General features: G+C 43.8%; 2 protein-coding genes across 3 annotated transcripts in view; one reads left to right on the forward strand and one right to left on the reverse strand.

Annotated features, from left to right (window-relative positions):
* The window catches only part of tmem131l (transmembrane 131 like), a 39987-nt gene extending 24590 nt beyond the window's left edge, over positions 1-15397 (forward strand). Inside the window, exons 10-34 of one of the 2 annotated variants that reach the window (XM_064335339.1) lie at positions 507-565; positions 679-784; positions 912-1014; positions 1520-1667; positions 1929-2096; positions 2359-2428; positions 3043-3160; positions 3369-3438; positions 3805-3914; positions 4674-4743; positions 5269-5381; positions 6350-6492; positions 7021-7207; positions 7861-8046; positions 9087-9236; positions 9992-10514; positions 10862-10986; positions 11284-11447; positions 11667-11867; positions 12281-12359; positions 13028-13134; positions 13527-13659; positions 14021-14091; positions 14211-14347; positions 14911-15397. In XM_064335339.1, coding sequence (XP_064191409.1) covers positions 507-565; positions 679-784; positions 912-1014; positions 1520-1667; positions 1929-2096; positions 2359-2428; positions 3043-3160; positions 3369-3438; positions 3805-3914; positions 4674-4743; positions 5269-5381; positions 6350-6492; positions 7021-7207; positions 7861-8046; positions 9087-9236; positions 9992-10514; positions 10862-10986; positions 11284-11447; positions 11667-11867; positions 12281-12359; positions 13028-13134; positions 13527-13659; positions 14021-14091; positions 14211-14347; positions 14911-15198 — 3629 coding nt within the window. In that variant the 3' untranslated portion in view covers positions 15199-15397. Of the gene's footprint in view, positions 1-506; positions 566-678; positions 785-911; positions 1015-1516; positions 1668-1928; positions 2097-2358; positions 2429-3042; positions 3161-3368; positions 3439-3804; positions 3915-4673; positions 4744-5268; positions 5382-6349; positions 6493-7020; positions 7208-7860; positions 8047-9086; positions 9237-9991; positions 10515-10861; positions 10987-11283; positions 11448-11666; positions 11868-12280; positions 12360-13027; positions 13135-13526; positions 13660-14020; positions 14092-14210; positions 14348-14910 lie in introns of both variants that reach the window. The other variant, XM_064335338.1, reaches the window with a different exon arrangement.
* Positions 15398-16432: 1035 nt separating this feature from the next.
* Positions 16433-19727, reverse strand: LOC135254815 (secreted frizzled-related protein 2-like). Its single transcript, XM_064335340.1, has 3 exons — positions 19103-19727; positions 18163-18243; positions 16433-17802 (listed from the first exon to the last, which is right to left on the reverse strand). Exons 1-3 carry the CDS (start codon positions 19599-19601, stop codon positions 17498-17500), a joined length of 885 nt encoding a protein of 294 aa, XP_064191410.1. The 5' UTR covers positions 19602-19727; the 3' UTR covers positions 16433-17497.
* Between the last annotated feature and the right edge of the window lie 932 nt (positions 19728-20659).

Genomic DNA, 20659 nt, shown 5'->3' on the forward strand with positions numbered 1-20659 from the left:
ACTGCAAAACAGTGAGGATTGATGGGTACTCGGCTTGAAACTGCAGCTAAGGCGCAAACCATAATGGAAGAAAAACTAGCGCTCCGCTCAAAACGGACTTACACAGTCTCTAGATATGTTCCTCTATTTTATTTTTGTGGGAGGATTTGTCCCAGGCCCCTGTGTGTTTCAGCGCTTGTAGACCCTCATCAAAACATGGCACAGTTCAGGTTAGCAGCTTACATACCAGCACACACCATAGGTTTCAGTTACACACAGAACAACTTATTGAGCAAAGAGTTACTCTTATGCATGTCCGTGCATAGTTGTCAGTGTTCTAAAATTCGCCAGTGCAGCCTTATCCTCACCTGTTGTTTGAGCGCCATCTGTAGACGTAGTACGGAAGTGCAGTCTACCCTGAATTGTGCATGAATTTTGTGTGCAAGATTGTGTTATTTACTGGTCACTTATTTTTGCACATTCTCAACGGAAGAAGCTTATTTATTTTTATTTTGGTATTTCTGCAGGGGAGCCAAGGATTAGGATATATATGTTGAATTCAGGAGCTGAAAAATTATTTGTGAAGGTGAGTATTGTCAATTTTGTGTTATTTAGCCTCATAGGTAGTGTCCTGTAGTTTAATTATTCATGCCCTTAAACCTTGTCAATGCTGAAATTAGTTTTTTTTTTCCTTTAAAGGACATGCAGCTTTTGTCAAATGTGGAAGGCTCTCTACAATTCAAACAAATTCTACTGAAAGCTTCAGAGACAAATTTCACGCAAGTGGCTACATTAGTCTGTAGAGGTGAGTGTGGCACGCACCACTAGCACTGTGTGTTTTCACTGGGATATTCCGTCTGTGATGCGTGGGACGTGTATTGGGCTACGCCAGCGTCACTCACATCGCTATCTGAATGCTTCCTGTTCCCCAGGGTCCGTGCCGGTCCCCGAAACGAGGTGCTCCACTCACGTCAGTCTGAGCGCCCTGAGAAACTCCTCCTTGAAACTGCATCCCGCGCTAGACCGCGCGCGCAGGTGAGAGGCGCACACGGATAAAGCTCTGTGGCCGCGCGCGTGTTTCTCCCACGCCCGGTCGTACTGATGAAGGACTGTGGGTCACATGGTGTCTCAGTGTAGGATTAGACATTAGACACTCTGTTTTTCTCATCTGGTATATATTCTCACATCATAGCCTGTATTCATAAAGCATCTGAGAGTCAGATTAGGCTATAGGCAGAGAACCCTGATCCTAGATTAGCGCTCCTGCTTTATGAATACAAGCCCAGGAGGTATTTCAGCACAGAGAGTTTGCATGCAGTGTAGGTGATATACAGCAATTTTCTTCTAGGGTACAAATAATTTTGTTTGTTATGGCACAGGAAACATGTCACAGTCAAATGCTTTGTGCATGTAGGTTTTATTTATACATTCATTTTATGGTTTTGTTTATTATTTCGCTGCTCAGTTAATAATGAGAATGAATGCTGAGTAATACTTTTAAAATTGTAATATTGTTTCCCCCCCCCTCTCTCTTCAGAAGCTTTGGGTATGACCCTTCCACGCTGTTTCATGTTATGCCCAGGCAGAATGGGCGCCACCTGGTGGACCTCTGGCTGACTAACAGCTTTGACTTCAGCTTCTCTGTGAATGAGGCCACTGTCCCTCAGGATATGGAGGGTGTATTAACGGTACAGATCTATTGCGCTCCCCCTCCCCCCCAACACACACACACACACACACACTTGTGTCATATTCATTTAAACCAGGTTGGTAATTTTTAATGTATTTGACCTCTCAATGATTACATTGCATTATTCGGTCCATAAAATTGCTGAGAATTTATCAACTTGCTAGTGATTAATGTTTTCATCTGTCCTTGAATTTACATTGGCGTGATGTCATAATGGCGATGTGGTGATGCATGCTGAAGAGAGGCGGGGCTCTTTCAGGTGACCAACTTCAGCAGGCCGGTGACAGTGCCCTGGGGCTGCTGGAGGCTGCTCTCGCTGCGGCTCAACCACAAGAAGCTGCCCGTGAACGTCGTGACCACCGTGGTCCTGGTCACCAGCATCGGCCTCTCCCTGGAGATCCCTCTCCGCGTTCAGTCCGGCTCAAAGGTATACCGCCTCCTCCCTCGCTTCCATCTCTCCTGTTCATTCTCTTCACCTCCTTTTCCCTCTGTCCTGGCTCATCATTTCACTCTATAAGGCACATGTACTGAGCTGAATTTGTGCTCTTGTCTCTATTTCAGACATATAGAGCTGACATTGGCATTCGTTGTCTTTAATACTGACAGCTGTGTAGAGGTGAAATTGTACTGTGCTGTCCCTAATACAGATAGACATAGAGAACTGAAACTGCATTATGTTTTCTCTCCAGCAGGGGGACGTTGTGTTGGAGGCCAGTGCAGAATGTGGAAAGCCCTGCCCCATCAGGCTGTCTGATGCAGGTGAGCTGAGTTTGCATCACCTCTACTTCACCTCTTCTGTACCTTTCGCATTCCTGTTGACGACACTGTGTCTGTATGTCAGAGATATGGTGGTGCTGGTGTTGAAATACTGGTGAGGTTAATGTTGGTGGAAGTGATTATTTTATGCTGATGTGGCATGTATGAGTGATGGCTATTATGAAATGCTGGTGTGGTAAACATTGTGATGGTGGTTGTGTTAAATGAGGATGTGGAATATGTGAGTGATGGGGGTTGTATACAGATGTGGTATATGTGAGTGATGGAGGTTGTGTACAGATGTGGCATATGTGAGTGATGGCGGTTGTGTCCAGATGTGGTACATGTGAGTGATGGTGGTTGTGTACAGATGTGGTATATGTGAGTGATGGCGGTTGTGTACAGATGTGGTATATGTGAGTGATGGTGGTTGTGTACAGATGTGGTATATGTGAGTGATGGCGGTTGTGTACAGATGTGGTATATGTGAGTGATGGTGGTTGTGTACAGATGTGGTACATGTGAGTGATGGTGGTTGTGTACAGATGTGGTATATGTGAGTGATGGTGGTTGTGTACAGATGTAGTATATGTGAGTGATGACGTTGTACTTAACAGGGCGTGTTCAGTGGCAGCAGGCTCTCCTCGACGTCTCTTCCTCATGGAGAGTGGACAGCAGCTTGGCTGCAGAGCTCTGCTCTCGCTGGAGGACCGACAAGGACCAGCTCACCTGCAGGTACTGTCTGTGGTCCACACACACACACACACACATACACACACATACAGTACACATACACACATGCACACACACACACGGACACACATACACACAGACACACAGACAAACAGACAGCACTCCTCTCTGTGGAGGGGTTTGAGCTGAGTGGGAGGGGTCTGTTGGAGGGCAGCGCACTAACGCGGTGTTCGTTTCCTGTCTTTTGAAGCTGGCCCCGCCTCCCTGTAGAAACCAGCTCTCCACTCGATTTTGGTGCTACTCCAGTCAACGAGCGTAAGGTACAGGAACTGTCTGCGGAGTTGGATGTTTATTTTAGTATTATATGGTTGCGTATAGTAAAATGAATTTCTGTTCATACAAAATCCATATTTTTCCATGTTTAGTGCTTATATTTATTTATAATATTATGTGCTTTATATAATTTGTTGGGACACAGTTTTTTATTAAAGCCAATATACCATAGCAAGGTTGTCTTTGTCAAAGGCACTGTAAAAATTAAATGGAAAGAATTAAAAAAAGAATATCAAGAATTTTATGGTAGCTATTTTAGTGCTTCCTTAGTTTTCTGTTAATGATCACTTGTAAAAGTAATGCATTTAATGCATTCAGTTGAAGATGATCTATTGATGATTTTGGTCTCCCAGGTGAAATACTTCCAGTTGAAAAACCCCTCTGGGTCCCCCGTGCACGTGGAGGTGCGAGTTCTCTCATCTTACTCCGCCCCTCTGGATGCCCTGGATCTGCTGACCAAATGGTACTGAGGCACAGCCCGAAACACACCCAGCGCCAACATTACACCCATAACACCAGCACGCTAACAAGCCAGCATACGGACACATTAACACACACCAACACACACACCGACACGCACACCCAACACACGACATTACATCCATAACACCAGCACGCTAACAAGCCAGCATACAGACACATTAACACACACCAACACACACACCGACACGCACACCCAACACACAACATTACACCCATAACACCAGCACGCTAACAAGCCAGCATACAGATGCATTAACACACACCAACTCACACACCCAGCGCCAACATTACACCCATAACACCAGTATGATAACAAACCAGCATACAGACACAGTAACACACACACCCAGCATCAACATTACACCCATAACACCAGCACGCTAACAAGCCAGCATACAGACACATTAACACACACCAACACACACCCAGTGCCAACATTACACCCATAACACCAGTACACTAACAAACCAGCATAGCAACACATTGACAAGCACCAGCAAACCAGCATGCCAGTACATTAACACACCAACACACCAGTATACCGATCACACAGAAAAGCATACCATTCAGTTGCTGTACAAATACCAACCCAAACCAAAAAGCTGACACATAATAGTATACAAGCAGACCAAAAAACAAGCACACTAATGCACCAGCAAGCCAGCACACAAACGAACACTTTTTTCCCCATGAGTTGATTATGTGTTCTTTTGGATTTCCCATTTTCCCCCTTGTTCAGGTTTAATATCAGTCCACTGTCAGTCAACGTCACCACTGGCGAGTTTGCTTTGCTGCAAGCAGACGGTCAGGTGAGCACATGGTCTCTTTCTCTAACATTAGTCAGTGTCTTTACAGCTTTGCCTGTTGTTATTATTCTTTAATTATTAATGGGCCCAGAAAGTTGAGACCAGTCCACACAAAATGTTGTCACTTGGGTTTCTACAACACAATCTTTTTCCATAGATTGCGTTGTTGCCGTTCTCGTTGTGTTAGTGTTAATCAGTTTAACCTTCAGGGTCCAAGTTGAACTATGCGGTTGTTCCCTGACTTGACGTATCTCTCTAGGGTTCGTCATACTTGTTCCTGTTAGTTTACCTTGTTGTCGTCCTCGGATAAGACGTCTGCAATGCCTGTATCTATGTATGTACACCATCACGTGTGTGTGTGTGTGTGTGTGTATGTGGGGGGCACTGAAGCCAAGTAATGCATAAGACATGTTAGCCTGTGGGTATGAAGTCATGTGACCACGAGAGAATGAAGATTTGTTAACACGCAGGTGTGTGACCACTTCAGATATTGTGTAATTCATGCTGTGTGTGTGTATCTGTCCTCAGGAGGGCAAAGATGGAGCTGTGCGCCTGCTGCTCCTTCCCCAGGAGACCAAGGAGGTGGGCGTGGCCTTCACCCCTGCGGAGCACAGGCCTGTCACCTCCATCATCCTCGTCAGGTGACTGGGCAGAACGTCTGACCACGCCCCTCTGTGCCACTCGCTCCTCCCCCTGCTGGCGTAGTTTCAGCTCTTAAGTGGTTCAAGCCTACTTTTGTGTGTTTATTATTCTTCAGTGTCTTTGTCCAGCTTTTTGCAAATTCCTGTGAGATGGTAAATGCTAGAGACCTTAAATTTTCACCAATAACAGATATGATATGCAAACTCAGACACAAGGAATATTAAAAAAAATTTTAAAGGCTATATCTCCTACGCCGGAACTTTGGCATGCATGCTCTAGAACTCTGCCAGTTGGCCTGGCAAGTTCCGCATACAAAGTTTTCCTGCCATTTAAATTTTTTTGAAAAATACATCCTACTCCTCCTTCATAGTTTGCCTGCTGGATGGTTATGAAATTTAGTACAGATGTTGGGCTGTCCAACATACACCCGGTGCGCTACATATACCAAAATTGTATTTCTCATAATTGGATGGACCAAGTGTCATGAAATTGCTTACACATGCTGTGGCTTCTTGCAAATCCATTCATGTAAGGCTGAATGGAGCCAATTTAATGGTTCTACTAATGTCAGTATTACTAACGTTTCAGCTCCACATGTTTACTTAACCTTTATAAAATAAGTCTAGGATATAGTTTGACTTATTACAATAGTTCTGTTTTCTTTAATTTATTCATATTGCACCGTTGCCCTGTACTGCTTGGACCTCGTTAATTGCGGCTTGCGGGTATATTTTAAGTCTGATTGGCTAGTGTTCACGCAAGGCCTAAATCAGCTGCTGATTGAAAGGGAACTGGTTTGAGTGTCCATGTAAGGCCTAAACTGATTGAAAGGACATTGTATAAACCTGCAGCCGTTGTGCCCCTTCCAGACAGGGGCTCAAGGTCCTGCTTCTACCTGGTTTAGATCAGTAGTCCTTTGCTTCAGCGCCCCAAGGTGACGGTGTCTGGTCTGTCCCTTTCGCGACAGGAACAACCTGACGGTGTTTGACATGGTGACGGTGAGGGGCCACGGCGCCAGGGAGCTCCTGCGGGTCGGCGGGAAGCTTCCGGGCCCCGGGGCCTCTCTGCGCTTCAACGTGCCCCAGGCCACCCTGATGGACTGCAGAGACGGTGAGCCAGGGGGAGGGTCCCCCCAGTCTGTGTGCTGTACTCATCCCCAGCAGGGAAACTCAACTGCCTCAAGCAGCAGACACAAAGCACATATAAATCAGAGTTACAAAATACGCATAACATGTGGCATGGCTGTGCCTAAACCTGTCACTATTTCTGAACTTGTGCCTTTACAAAGACGTTTTAAAAGTAAGCAAAAGCTCAGATGCATGTAGAATCATTGTGTCCTTTTTTGAAATTTCATTTACTGGCTATCAAAATTATTTTATTTATGTTAGACCATCTGTTCTGCCTCTGTAGTAAGTCTATGGTGTTCCTAGTCTGGCCATTCCATGAGCCCAAACTTGCCACAGAATTAATAAAATGAAAATGTAATGTTTTACACCAGGGAAAAAATTTTTGAACTCTTTAACTTTTCATAATGACCAGAGTTATGTAATTCTCAACTTAACCTTGATATAGTTCTCTCTGCACTGTACTGATCTGAACATAGTTTTAAAAAAGACTGGCTGTGATTCGGCTCCTCAGGCCTCAGATCCGACAAGCCGCAGCTGTCCATCCGCAAGAGCTTCAAAGTGGAGAACGCGGGAGAGCTGCCCCTGACCGTGGTGTCCATGAACATCAACGGGTACGCGTGCCAGGGCTTCGGGTTCGAGGTGCTGCAGTGCGGGTCCTTCCAGCTGGACCACAACTCCTCCTCGGAAATCAACATTGCGTAAGTTTCTCCAGCCAGTCGTCTATGAGATCGGCTGTAAACATGACCATATGCCTTCACTGGCTGTAGTTAAAGGTCGACATTACAAATCATGTTGCAATATGCAGTCATAATTTCCTGTCTTGTTAAACATTGTGCCGCTTGTAAAAAGAGTTATATAGTCATCATAAACTGTATATACTGTGGAGACAGACCTAGTGCGGTGGTATTGGCCAAAATTAATATGTTTCGAAATACATGCAATGAAAAATGCAGAGGTAATAGTAAAAAGGGGAATTCTGTTCAGAGCACATTCCAGTATGAGAGTGCAGCTTCCTCAGAAGTGCTCCCTCTGTAGGACTGGGCACTGGGTTCATTGGGTGTATTCCTCTCTTCCTGTCTCTCTTTCTCTGCTTCTACTCTTGTGCTCATTGTTTGTTTCTTTTCCATCTTTATTATCACTTTATCTCCCTCCCACTATCTCTATTTCCTGCCCCACCTTTTGCTATTTATTTTCTGCTTTTTTCTTTCCTTATCTCTCTTTTCCTCGCTCCCTTCCTCCCACTGTATGCTTCTCCTCGTTTGCTTTTTATTCTCTCTGTTTCTCTCCCTCCCTCCCTCCCTCTCCCTCTCTCCCTTCCTCCATCCCTCATCCTCTCTCTCTCTCTCTCCAGGTTCACCCCGGACTTCACCTCCTCCTGGGTGATTCGGGACCTGACGCTGGTGACGGGGCGGGGCACCTCGTTCCCCTTCACCCTGAACGTGACCCTGCCCCACCACATGCTGCCCCTCTGCGCCCAGGCGGTGCCAGGGCCCAGCTGGGAGGAGGCGTTTTGGGCAGTCACCCTCGTCTTCACCTGGTCAGTTCTGCGCCCACACCTACACCTTTATTTATTATTTTATTTATTTATCCTTTATTTAGACAGAAGTTTCATTTGCAAGAGAGCCCTGTGGGCATGCTTAACACAGAATTAAAACATACAATTAAATATAAGTAGATGGCCTAGATACATTAAATTAGAATGGTACAATTGAGTAAAAAGTAAACAGTAAAAAATTTAAATGGCTGTAAATTGAGTAAAACGGCAAATAAAGTAGCAATAAAACATTACACTCATTCTTAAAACCACACAAAATAGCGTACATAAAATAGTAGCTATGTATAACATGTACACACATCTAAGAATAAGTCCTTGACAAGTATTTTGTAATAGTTAAGTGGCATCAATGTTTCCAGCTGAAGGGATAGTTGGACATTATTCCACGACAGAGGTGCATAATAACTAAAAGCAGATTTCACCAAATTGGAGGTAGTAAAAGGTACATCCAAAGTAATAAATGTTTTACTATGCGTGGAATAATTTGGAATGCTTACTTTCCAGCAGAGATGTTGAGGTAATTTCTGAAGTAATGTTTGCTCCGACAGGCTGTATGTAGCAGACGAAAAGACTTGCAATGCCAGTGGGTCCTGACCACACTGGTCTTTCCATGATTACGATTATTAAATGGCTGAGCCTATCGTCTGTATCTTTCAAGGCTCAAGGCTGTTGAATCTTCGAGACGCTAGCAGCCGTCAGCAGATGTTTCAAAACTTGGTAGTTCAAGCTAAGCAAATTGCAGCTGTTCATCAGTGCATACAAATTATTCCCAGCTTCTCCTCACCATTTTTCTTTAGATTAATGAGGTTGTTTCCATATTGTGTTATACTAATGTTTTTTAATAGAATTTAGCTTTTTCTTCATAAGAGTGCAGTTTCCTTAGAAATCGTTTTTCACGCAGAGGTGATTGATGGTTGCTAAGAAGGTTATTCCCTGAGCTTCTCCATTGTTTTCTCCATTTTTTCTGGGTTCATGTATAACTGTGCATTTGACTTTTGTCATGTGACCTGTTTTTTCTGCAGCTGTTCTTTAGGTGGGGTGTGCTTTATGGCGTTCCATCAAGCGCAGTACATTCTGAATGAGTTCACCACACCCAGCCCGAGGACCAATCATGGCTCAATACTGTCTCGAGACAACAGCCCTGCTAGCCCCGTCTGCCACAACGGAGTGAGGTAAGGCATCGCCTTAGACAGGAACTCAGCACAAGCCTTTCAGGAAACTCTCCATTCTCTAACACATGAGAGTCATCTCTGTCCGTCTGATTGGCCTTAGACTGGCTTTCATAGATCTTCTCTTTGCCCTTTGATTACTGATAAGAAACAGAGGTGTTATTCTGATGAATGTTACTATGTCCAAGTCCACCATCCACACAGTGGATATATGTCCCACTGGAGAGTGGAGACATAATTAAAAAATGAAAATAATAACACTGTAGCTGTGCATATTTTATAAGGGCATCATCTTCATTTACACACATGTATAACACACAAATATATACGCATAATCTTATTCAAATATTGTTTGATAAATAGTGCATGTAAGACGTGTGGCCCATATGCACCATTTTTAAGAAGAAATCCTGCCCCTGTTGAAGAATCTTGGCTTGTAGGCTTATGACTCAACTTTCTTTTTTTTACTAAATGTACTCAGACACTTAAGCTGTCAGCTCAATAGCACATAAAATGGTAGCTGCGTATGACACATAGGTACACGCATCTAGGAATAAGTCCTTGACAAGTATTTTGAAATAGTTAAGTGGCACCAATATTTCCAGCTGAAGAGATAGTTGGACATTATTGCACAAGTGAGATTGAAGAAGCTTGGCTTGTAGTCTTACGGCTCAGCTTTCTGCTTTAGGAGTGTTAACTGCACGCAGATAAATCACTTAAGATGTCAGCTCGATAAGTTGAGGCTTGTTCCTTTCCAGTAAAGCAAAAGGCAGCTGCAAGACGTTTGTGGACTCGTGCAACAGCTCGGACAAAGGCAAGGGCAAGGGCTCCCTCGCGGTGGCCAGCCTCCCCTCCCGAAATCAGCCCTCGTCCAAGAAGAGCCCGGGCGCCGCCGGCCAGGCTCAGAAGAAGCACAAGGTGTCCCTCTACTACGGCAAGCCCAAAGCCAGCGCCGCGTCCCCCGCCGCCGCGGCCAGCGAGGAGAGGGAGGAGCCGGCCCCCGACCAGGCCGCCGAGCCGGAGTTCGACGCCCGCGCCGGCGCCGACGACCGCCGGCCCGATCTCGAGGCGCAAGCACCCGCCCCGGCGCACGCCAAACCGCACTACCCCCAAACGGAGGACAGGCCGCTGGCCCCGGTTATGTTTCCCATGGAAACGCACCCCGGTCTCCCGGACGATGTCGTCGCGGCGACGGGCTGTGGGCCTGACAAAGCGCCACCGCTCTTCAGCGACGTTAAGCGCCTTGAGAAAAGGGACAACGACGTAGCCTTGGTTACAGAGGTCAGAGACGTTACAGTCACTTGTTATTGTGAAAGCAAAAAGTCTGAGGACTCCTAACTCATTCATTTATTACTGTGAGAATCAGGAGTGCCCTCAAATAAATTAAGGCCCATTTCAGATTGCTATACTATCATGGTATTGTATATTAGTTATTCTATTAATATATATATATTTATTATTATATTTTATGTTATATGTCTAATTATGTATTGAGCATGCTCAATATCTTCTTTTGTATATCACTAAATAATTGTTTGTGCACAATTTAACTAGCTTGTCTGAAAAGCATTATTCATAACTGATTTGGTTAAATAGGTGTAATTTAAAAGATGTTTTTTTCTGCTCAGTTAAAAGAAGACTGTGACATTCAGAGACTGTCTGAGACCGTGGAGCAGGGGGTCTTGGTCAGCGGCCACAAGGGCAAGAAGTCTGCAGGCAAGGGGCCGAGGAGGTCTGGAGAGCACATGCCTGGGTAGGTCTCTGCATGCGCAGTGATGACTACAGGAAACATTTTACAAAGTCATAAGTACTTTTTTTGAGAATATGTTTACCAGCAGTTCGTTTTAAGTGTTTATCAATTCATCGAAGGAATCCACTTTACTCCTGTGACGTTTGCTTGGGGTGTTATAAACCGAAATAACGTGCTTTACCATGCACAGGTCTTCGTTTCATTGTGTTTTAAGGTTAGAGTACCGCAGTGGTCAGTTATTTTCATTATTTTTCGCCTGTGTGGACGGAATGAAAACGTGTTTCTCCTGCACCGTCGCAGAGTCTCCGAGCGCGACGCGGCCTTGCTTCCGGAAAGGAACCGCGAGCAGGAGTGGAGGGAGAGCCGGAACGCCACCAGGAACCGGAATCGCTGCTGCAACGGAAAACCGGAATCGCCCAAGTGTGTGATGAACGCGGACATCCCCGTCAAACAGCTGCAGAGCGGTGGGTCATTATTCACACTTATCACAGTCTCAACACACCGATCAAGCTTTACACTGCTCTTATTGGCTTGGAAGATTGTCAATCATGGGAAGACCCTTTTGATTTGCTGTGCAGTCACGTATGGATAAACTCTGGTTAGTGCCGTTAGACTTTGAAACAGAAATCAGCTGCTCACACGCCCTGACCCCAGAGTGTCCCCCTGTCCCGCCCCCTCCTCAGGTGTGCCCCCGTCCAGGCCCCGGAGGAAGGGGATGGAGCGGAGGCCTCAGTGGGAGTCGGGCTCGGATTCGGGCAGTTCCTCGTGCAGCGTCCGGGCCAGCCGGGGCAGCTGGGGCAGCTGGAGCAGTGCCAGCAGCCTGGAGGGCGAGAAGGACCCCAGCACTGGAGCCAGACCCTACTGTACTGGCCCAGCCAGGCCCAGTAAGGCCCACTGTTACTATATATAGCTCTACTCTCCCTATTCTATACCATAACCAAACCATACTGTACTGATCCAGCCAGGCCCAGTAAGGCCCACTGTTACTATATACAGCTCTACTCTCCCTATTCTATACCATAACCAAACCATACTGTACTGATCCAGCCAGGCCCATTAAGACCCACTGTTACTATATACAGCTCTACTCTCCCTGTTCTATACCATAACCAAACCATACTGTACTGACCTAGCCAGGCCCATTAAGACCCGCTGTTACTGTACACAGTCCTACTTTTGTCTCTGTGATTGTCAGACTAATTGTAACATCCCTCTGTCACCCCCTTCTGGTAAAAATGGATGTATAGCAGGATGCAATTCCATGTTTTAACTGTTACCTTTTTCTTCCTTTGCACAGGGGACACCATTCAGTACAGTGTTCATCCGGCTGAGAGAGACTGCTATCAGACCATGAACTCCAGTTATAAGGCCCAGAGGTAACCACAGCAATACATGCACAACAGAGACTACACTGTTTGGATGTCTTATGGTAGCTGTGTACGTGTGTTTGTGTGAGGGCTTGTGTGTGTGTGTGTGTGTGTGTGTGTGAGCGTGAGTGTGAGCATGTGCACGTGTGCAGGCGTGTGTGTGAGTGTGTCGTTAGGTTCTTAGGTGTGATTTGAATACTTAATTATCACCCGGATAATTACTTGAATTTGGTAGTAATTGAGTACTATCATATAAGCCTATGTATATACCTGGGCCTACAGCTGACCTGCACAACTTTATACTGATAAGATAAGATATCACTTATATTGTTTCAACATTCCTCTTTGAGGAGGCGTATTGGGATGTTAGGACATGTAGGCCCTAACCTTAACAGCTATCTAAATTTGTACTTATGCATGCTACAAAACTTTTTGATTGGTACTTGGGCTTCATAAACCTATTGATAAACTAATAAGGTGGCAGTGTTGAGGTACTGCTGTTTTGTATGCTTGAGCAAGGTACTTAACTTGTGTTGTTTCAGCAAATATCCAGCTATATAAGTGGATTTGTGTAAAAATAAATTGCATGTAGTCTACTGTGTTAGTCACTGTGGATATGAACAGTTGATAATTAATGCTGTGATGTGATGTAATGTCATTTTTATTTCCCCTGCCAGTACCCATACGCTGTACAGGAAAGACCCAGGCACCCCCGACCCCGCCCCGACCCCCAGCTTCACTCCCAGTTTCGCTGCCGTGGCAGCAGGGGTCGAGCGCAACATGGGTAAGTGGCCCCATATTTTCTGTGGTCTGTTTTACACCATTTTATGCCTGTTTTATAGCATTCTAATCTCATGTTGTTCAATGGCTTGTTTATAAGGTGTGACATTGTGATACGTTTCTTGTGTGGTATCTACTGTCTTGCTATTTCATGTTTATTCATAAAATCTGATTTGTTTTTTCCTCGCCTTTTGGTTTTTGTATTTAATTCACTTGAATGACGAATTGGAAAAAGTAGAATTTATTTTATTTTATTTAACCTTTATTTAACCAGATAAAAGTGATTGAGAACAAATTCTCATTTACAAACACTGACCTGGCCAAGAAGGAATCTGTGAAATGCCTTGCAAGTTAACGTATTGTTATATTTTTGTGCTCTCGTGTATTTCTGTTTAGACATTACCTGCACATATTTGCCAGAAGAGGCGTGGTCAGCCCCCTCTGTCCCTCTGACGAATGAGTTCAGGTACAACACAACTGAGCCACTCCCATTTGCACCTCAGGGGCCCTCTTCCAGCTCCTACAATGGGTACGTCTTCTCAAGCAGTCCCCTCTGCCACAAACGCCCCAAACTTTTGTTCTGGCTGATGGTAGTACGGCTGGTTTACATATAGCTCTACACTGCTGTACTAATTCTAAGAGAGAGACTTTGTTGCTTGCGTGTTTCTTGTCACACAAAAATCTAAGGGACGCAAACATTATCTGGTCCAGTTATAAAGTAGTGCTACGGTTACTATGTATGGATGTACATGTGCTTTACAACATAACGACTGCTACTAGTATTATTAGTACTGCTATTACTGTTAGTATTACAATTAGTATAGTCAAATTTTCCAGTGCTGCTAATTTTTCTATCATTTTTTTATTCATTTGACTTTACTCTCATGAAGCTTTCCTTGGAGCAGTGCCAGCAACCACTGTACCAGCTCCTATCCATACTCTGAGCAGAGTGTGCCAGGAGGTAGGAGTCCGCAGTTAAACTTTATTAATGCATTTTTAAAAGACGTTTCTGTGTTTTATTGGCATGCCCTTGAAAACAGGCGTGTAAAATGTTTTTTTTTGTCCTGTGGTTTTGCACAGGGAGCTCAAATTTCCACAACAGCCTTTCACGCAAAGAAAACCAAAATGTGACGTACAGCACTCAGAGCAGCTGGGGGGAGGACAGCGGCCCGGAGGTACCCACCGCCTGGGACGTAACTGGCTGCGTGGGCGCCAAGGTGAGCCGGGGACCCCCCAGGCCTGGTGCCGCAGGGCTCCCCCGACCTGGTCCCGGAGGGTCACGGGGCGTGGTGGATTCTGTGGTTACTCATCACTTAACTGATCAGTTATAAAGCAGTTCATTTATACAGTTACCTGAGCTGACTTGGATTCTCGGGTCTGAACTGGTTGTTGATTTCAAGGTGAAAGCAAAAACTAGTAGAGACAGTGCAGCTCTCTGGGACCCAGGACGGGAAACCCTTCATTTCTGAATTTTGAGGTATCGATTGGTTGGAAGCACGAATCACCTGTTTTAGGTGCCGATAAGCTGTTGGCTGAACTTCCAAGACAAGGAGGGAACACCACTTATCATAAAGAATAGTGTAGCGCACTAGAAACTTTAGTTTATGGCTTGAAAATGTATTTTGTGTATGCATGTGTAAACACATTTATTACATACTCTTTTAATATATATTCTACATTAGTCATACTTGATGTGCTAGCCTAATCACCACACAAGAGGTTTCCCTTTCTGGAGCAGTTGTTATTTTGGCTGGGCTTGACCCTCTGTCTTCCACTCCAGGGGTTCTTCTCCGGGACCCGGAGCCTGTCCCCCATGTCGGGCCTTTTCGGCTCCATCTGGACCCCGCAGAGCGAGCCGTACCAGAACCACTTCCAGCGCGAGCGCTCCCTCCCCCCGTCCCCGCAGTCGCCCTACAGCCCCGAGCCCCTGGGGGTGTGCCGGCCCGGAAGCTTCTCCAGCTTCAACCCCTTCGGACCCCACATGAACCTGGACATCTGGAACTCCTCCTCCAACCGGAGCTCCATCTCCCAGCTCTCCAACGACTCCGGTTACTGCGGCGATGTCTGAGCCAGAATGTTGCTTTTTATCCGTACCAGGAAAAAAAAAAAAGGAAAACAAAAAAAGTGAATGTTCTTTTTTAATTTTCGTTCCCTCTCCCCCCCACCTCCCGAAGTTCAATGTTGTGGAAAAAGTTAAACGTTGTATATTTTTCTAGGTGTTTTGCAGATTTGATCATAGAAAAATAAAAAAAATGTTTTGTACATAAGGATATCCTTGCTTATTTCTCTTTCTCATGAACATTTCTTTTTCGAGTGCGTATTCAGTGACCAGACAGAAGGCATTCCATGGATAGGAGTTGGGCCCAGTATCACAAAGGTCAAAGGCCATTGAGTTGTAGTGCCACCATCTCTGGCGTTCACATGATACACCATACAATGACTTATTTGAAATCTTATTGACAAATTGAGTTACTGCAATCACACAATAATGAGTGGCTGCAACATATTCTTTCCTTCAGACATAAACCAAACTGTAACCCTATTGTGCCCAGTGGCCTTTCTGTACCTAGGTGATATTACAATTGTGTTCCTGAGCCTAACTGATGTTCTGTACTCATGTGACTAGATGAGTGTCTAGCATCTTGTACGTTAAATCCAACTCAATAATTACTGTCTCTGACAACATATTTTCTGATATTTTGGCCACTGGGGGCTAAAGGCTATTCAGTATATAAGATAGGCAAAATTGATTCATTATGGTATTTGCAATGTAGCTGTCCACTTTAGTGGCCTCTACATAACATCACATAGCAAAGTGGTTAAATGCTCAGGGCTACAGATAAATGCCCATTACCTCCCCCCCCCCCCCCCCCCCCCAAAAAAAAGCCTATGTGTATGGTGCAAATGAATGCCCAAACTGGGTGTAAATTTGAAACAAAATACGAACAAAACAAACAAAAAAAACACCCGCTTGCCACAGTCCGACTTAGGTATTTCCTCAAGAGGGCGCTGCACATTGGGGGAAAAAATACTCATTCATTTTGCACCTGTCCTTCCACTCGTGTCCTTGAATTAAATAAGTGCCGCTATACATTTTTTTTTAGGACCCCGTTTATTGAATGATACACACCCATGTTTCTGTATTAACTGTGTGAATATTTGCTTCTTCATTTTTTTTTTCTAAAAATATAAATCATAGAAAACATACTAATATGTTAGCATTGTGCAATTACATAATTTTCATAAATTTTTCATGTTAGTTGTCTGGTGGTTCCAGCACAAAGTCATACAATACAAAGGAGTCTATTTTGTGTAGTTTAATGTTTAAGCAAATTACATATATGCGTAATAAGTCGAAATCTCTTGGTTAGTATCGCAGAAGGCCACGTCAGGCTAATTGCACATAGAAATAACAGTTACAACACTGTTTGAGTGCAGGATGGAAAAGCGTGTGTAAGAAACTTAGGAACCAAACAGGTCGTTCATTAAAAAATAAACTGAACTTTTTACACTTTAATGCGTTACAATAATCAGTATCCCACTATGTACATACATCTTTATACAATGCTTATATATGCAAATGCTAATTAACTCTTAAGTGGTATTTTACAACATTCAAGATAAAATTTTTGGTAAAGAGCCATTTTTAAAATGCACAATCAGCCGGGAAGAAAACATAGCGGCACTCAGTGGTTAAATCTACATGTACCTAGTGCATTGTCTATGAATGTTTCTCATTTATAAGGACAATGCACAAGTAGGCTATTTAACGACTACGACTCCAAACACATTTTCATCACTGGAATACACCAGTGCTATTCAAACTAACTTGAAGCCCTATGTTATAAAAAAAAATGCGTTTTTAAAAACAGAATAAAAGTAAAATAAGATTTTAAAAAACAGTGCAGTACATGTGCTGAAAAACAAAAAGAAGCGCAAAATATTATCAACACAGAAATGTCGATTTAAAAAGCACATGCATTCACATCCGTGTTACATGAATAGCTAGATTCAGTCAATGTAGGCCAGGATTTAAAAACATTTTAGGTATTAAAAACATGCTTTGAACAGATTCCCAAGCATACGAAAGCTAAATTAAAAGATGCATATGTTGAGAATATAGCCAGCTAATTCTCACGTTTTTTATTCAGATTTTTTAGCTCAAAATAATGCTCTATTATTGAAAATAGCATGCCACTCCATCGGCAAAGGTAAGTCTTATAGGTTGTTAAATGCGGAGTTCATTGTCAGTATGCATTATTTACGCGTAAACGGTTAGTGGTCCGTGGCGAAACTGTGTCGCGAAACCCACCGACAGCTCTAAAGGTGCTGAACGCCCTTGACAGTGCAGTGTGAACGGGGCATGATCAGCACTGAAGTTTTCGGATGCTGCGGGAGATTCTCTTGAACTCGCGCTGGCCGCGCTGCCACCGCTTTAGGGAGGTGATGACCAGGTTCCCGTCTACCTTCTGTCCCATCACTAGATAGGCGGCGTTAATGTCATTGATCTCGTCGCATGTGCACTGCAGGCCATTTTTCAGCCACAGAACGGTCTTTCTAAGATCCCGCTCAGTCACCCCGTTCAGTTTGTAGATGGTCTTGCTTTTTGTTTCAGGGACGATTTTGGTGTCTCCATTCATGTACGCGATTTCCTTCACTTTGATCTTGAGTGCTGTGAAGCAGAAAACCACATAGAGCCATGCAATGGCATTGATTTAAGAACCTGGTACATAAGTCGCCCACAAATAGCCTACCTAAAAGGGAAGGCTACTGAACTTAATGGTCGTGGGAAAAGGGAAAACATCGACACCAAAAATACCGAAATACCTCCCCATGTGGAAACTGTCCCCAGTATATTAGCACATATAGTTCTTACTGTGGGCTATTTATAAAGTTTATACCTCTGTAGTGCATTGTTAAGCGGAACACATTAATAAAGTAAATTGCACTGGGAAATACGTCAAATGGGCATAGAACAATTGTGTTCTTCAAACAGTTATAACTGACAAAAAATAGATAACTGGTAACTTACCAAAATCATTCTTACAAAGGCTGTCAACAATTTCGTTCTCGTTTTCTTCCTTTTCTTTGCAAGGATCACACACCTTTGGAACTGAAGCAGACGTAAATACATGTTATGAATAAACTATATTCATGGATCATGGTTGAATGAATGAAGGGAGACATATTAGGCTATTTACTAAATCTTAAGACAACAGGCCTGCATAAACCCAGTTTGACTAATTCGCAATTATGTTGGAACTTCTGCTGAAGAGCAACATGGCGTATGTACCATATGCCCCGAATAAAGTTTGTTTAATTACCATTGGCAGCGCTGTTTTTTTAACATGAAATGCATATGTTATCCATACTATAAACACATTTTAAATAGCCCAAATAATATAGGCTATATATCACAAGGAACCCCCCAAAAGCCTTTGCATCGATAGCTCTTGTCAAACAACGGAGAAAGGCAGAGCTTTAACCAATCAATTTTGTGAAGCTTGCCTTTTTATGTTAATAAACGCAATCCAAATGTGTGAAATTCTAAAATGCACACAAGTCATCACATAGATCAACCTTCAGTTACGGTAAAGAGGAATATACCGTATGTTCGATATTTCCCAGCGACTGAACATGAAATCTCCCAATTGCTAGAGTAGCGACCGGGTGCACTAGTGACACTCACGCATTTAAGACCCTGCAATAGGCTATCACAGGAGATTCTCCATATAGCAAAATATCCTGTGTTAGATTTAATCTAGGTAGAGAAAGCCACATATCAAGGTTTGGACTTCTACTGCTACAGTTTAATTAACAACGAATATTTTAATTTTACTGCAAAAACCATACCATAGCCTATCCAAATGTATTTATATTTTGTCCAATAGCATTGTTACGGGACAAATGAAATGTGATGATGCGAGATCTGTGCATTTCCACGTTCCATAGTTCCTGACAGGCTACTTTACCTTCCTTGGTGGCGGGCACCAAATTATCAATGCCGACGGGAGGTATACACAGATCATTATCTGGTGGAAAGCGGTCACATTGCAACATATCCGGCCATGGGAAGCCAAAAGCGGACATCACGGGAGCGCAGCCTTCTTTCACGCTCTCGCAGAGGGACCGGCACGGCTGAATAGGTTCGTCCAAATCGTCCAAACACACCGGAGCAAAGAGTGAGCATAAGAACTTCCTCGTGTCCGGATGACACTGTTTCTGGACCAGAGGAATCCACGATGATGCTTGCTGTAGAACCTCATTCATCGTCTCGTGCCCAAGAAGGTTTGGAAGTCTCATCTCCGTATATTCTATATCGTGACATAGTAGAAGGGTCTCAGGAATGGGTTTGCAGTTTCTCTTCTTGTAAAATGTTTCTGACTGGCCGAAATTGTATATTCCATGAATCGATGCCATGCAAACAGGTAATGCAACCGCCCATATCACCACGCATCTGAAGTGGTTCATTGCGAGAAGCCAGTGGATTAAAAATATTTTTTAAAAGTTATTTAATAATTGTAGCTACCTACGTTCTGCAGCTACATCTAGATTTTGTGTCTCGTTTTTCTTTCCAAGGCGCTGCTGAAGAAGCAGAGGTTTGGGGAGGGTTTTTAATATTACTAAAGAGGGGGTGGAGTTACAGTTTAGAAGCAAGTTTCGATTGGTCTTCTTTGAGTAACTTTGGGTATCAGGTACATCTGCAAAGCAAAATTACATTTGGGGCGCAACAAAGACTTACTGAACTTTCTCCACTATAGAGCGTTGTGAAAAGCCATGCAATGTACACATGGATGTAATTTAATTCACCGTCTTACTTTAAAAAAAGACTGGGAAGTAAATAAACAGTAAATTATTATTATTACCAGTGGGCATTGAAAGCATGTAACTCTGAAAAGGGCATAACAGCTGTTTTCTGCCAAAGCATAAATGGCAGGTAAATATCTTACACACTTGTAAATACTAGCTTTGTTTAACCGGCCTTATTTAAAGTGGCTCACATTTTGGGATAGATTATCACTGTCGAATAGCAAGTTCAAAAGGAACAAGTTTAACTGTCTTTCATAGGATTTAAATCCCCAACTTTGCTCATTCGTTATTCACTCTATTACTAGTGTGTGTGCTTGTGCGGAGGGTAACCGTGGGCTCTGTTCAGCCCAGAGAAGGACCTTTAGATATTCTCTGCTCTTTGGCAACTTGTTCTGATCTGATGACTTGCTCTGTCGATCAATAAAGAAGTATGAGTATTATCCCAGATTTGCCTGGTCTCTCTATGGAGTCAGTCACTACACTGGTGTCAGAAGTGGGTCTTCACATCAGTAAAGAACTCACAAGACTTCAGGAAAGATGACCAGACATTATGAGGTGACTGCTCTCACTGACATGGGCTCCTCCACCACTTATGATTCAGATGGGACTGTTAGCACACACAGTGACTGGGCAGACAGCATGCATGGTCACTGTTGGCTACCCTTACGTCTAGGTTTGGTCACTATCAAGCAGGAGTTCTGTCAAGCAGACATTGCCAA

This window comes from Anguilla rostrata, chromosome 5 (genome assembly GCF_018555375.3).
Source record: "Anguilla rostrata isolate EN2019 chromosome 5, ASM1855537v3, whole genome shotgun sequence".
NCBI classification, from domain to species: domain Eukaryota; kingdom Metazoa; phylum Chordata; class Actinopteri; order Anguilliformes; family Anguillidae; genus Anguilla; species Anguilla rostrata.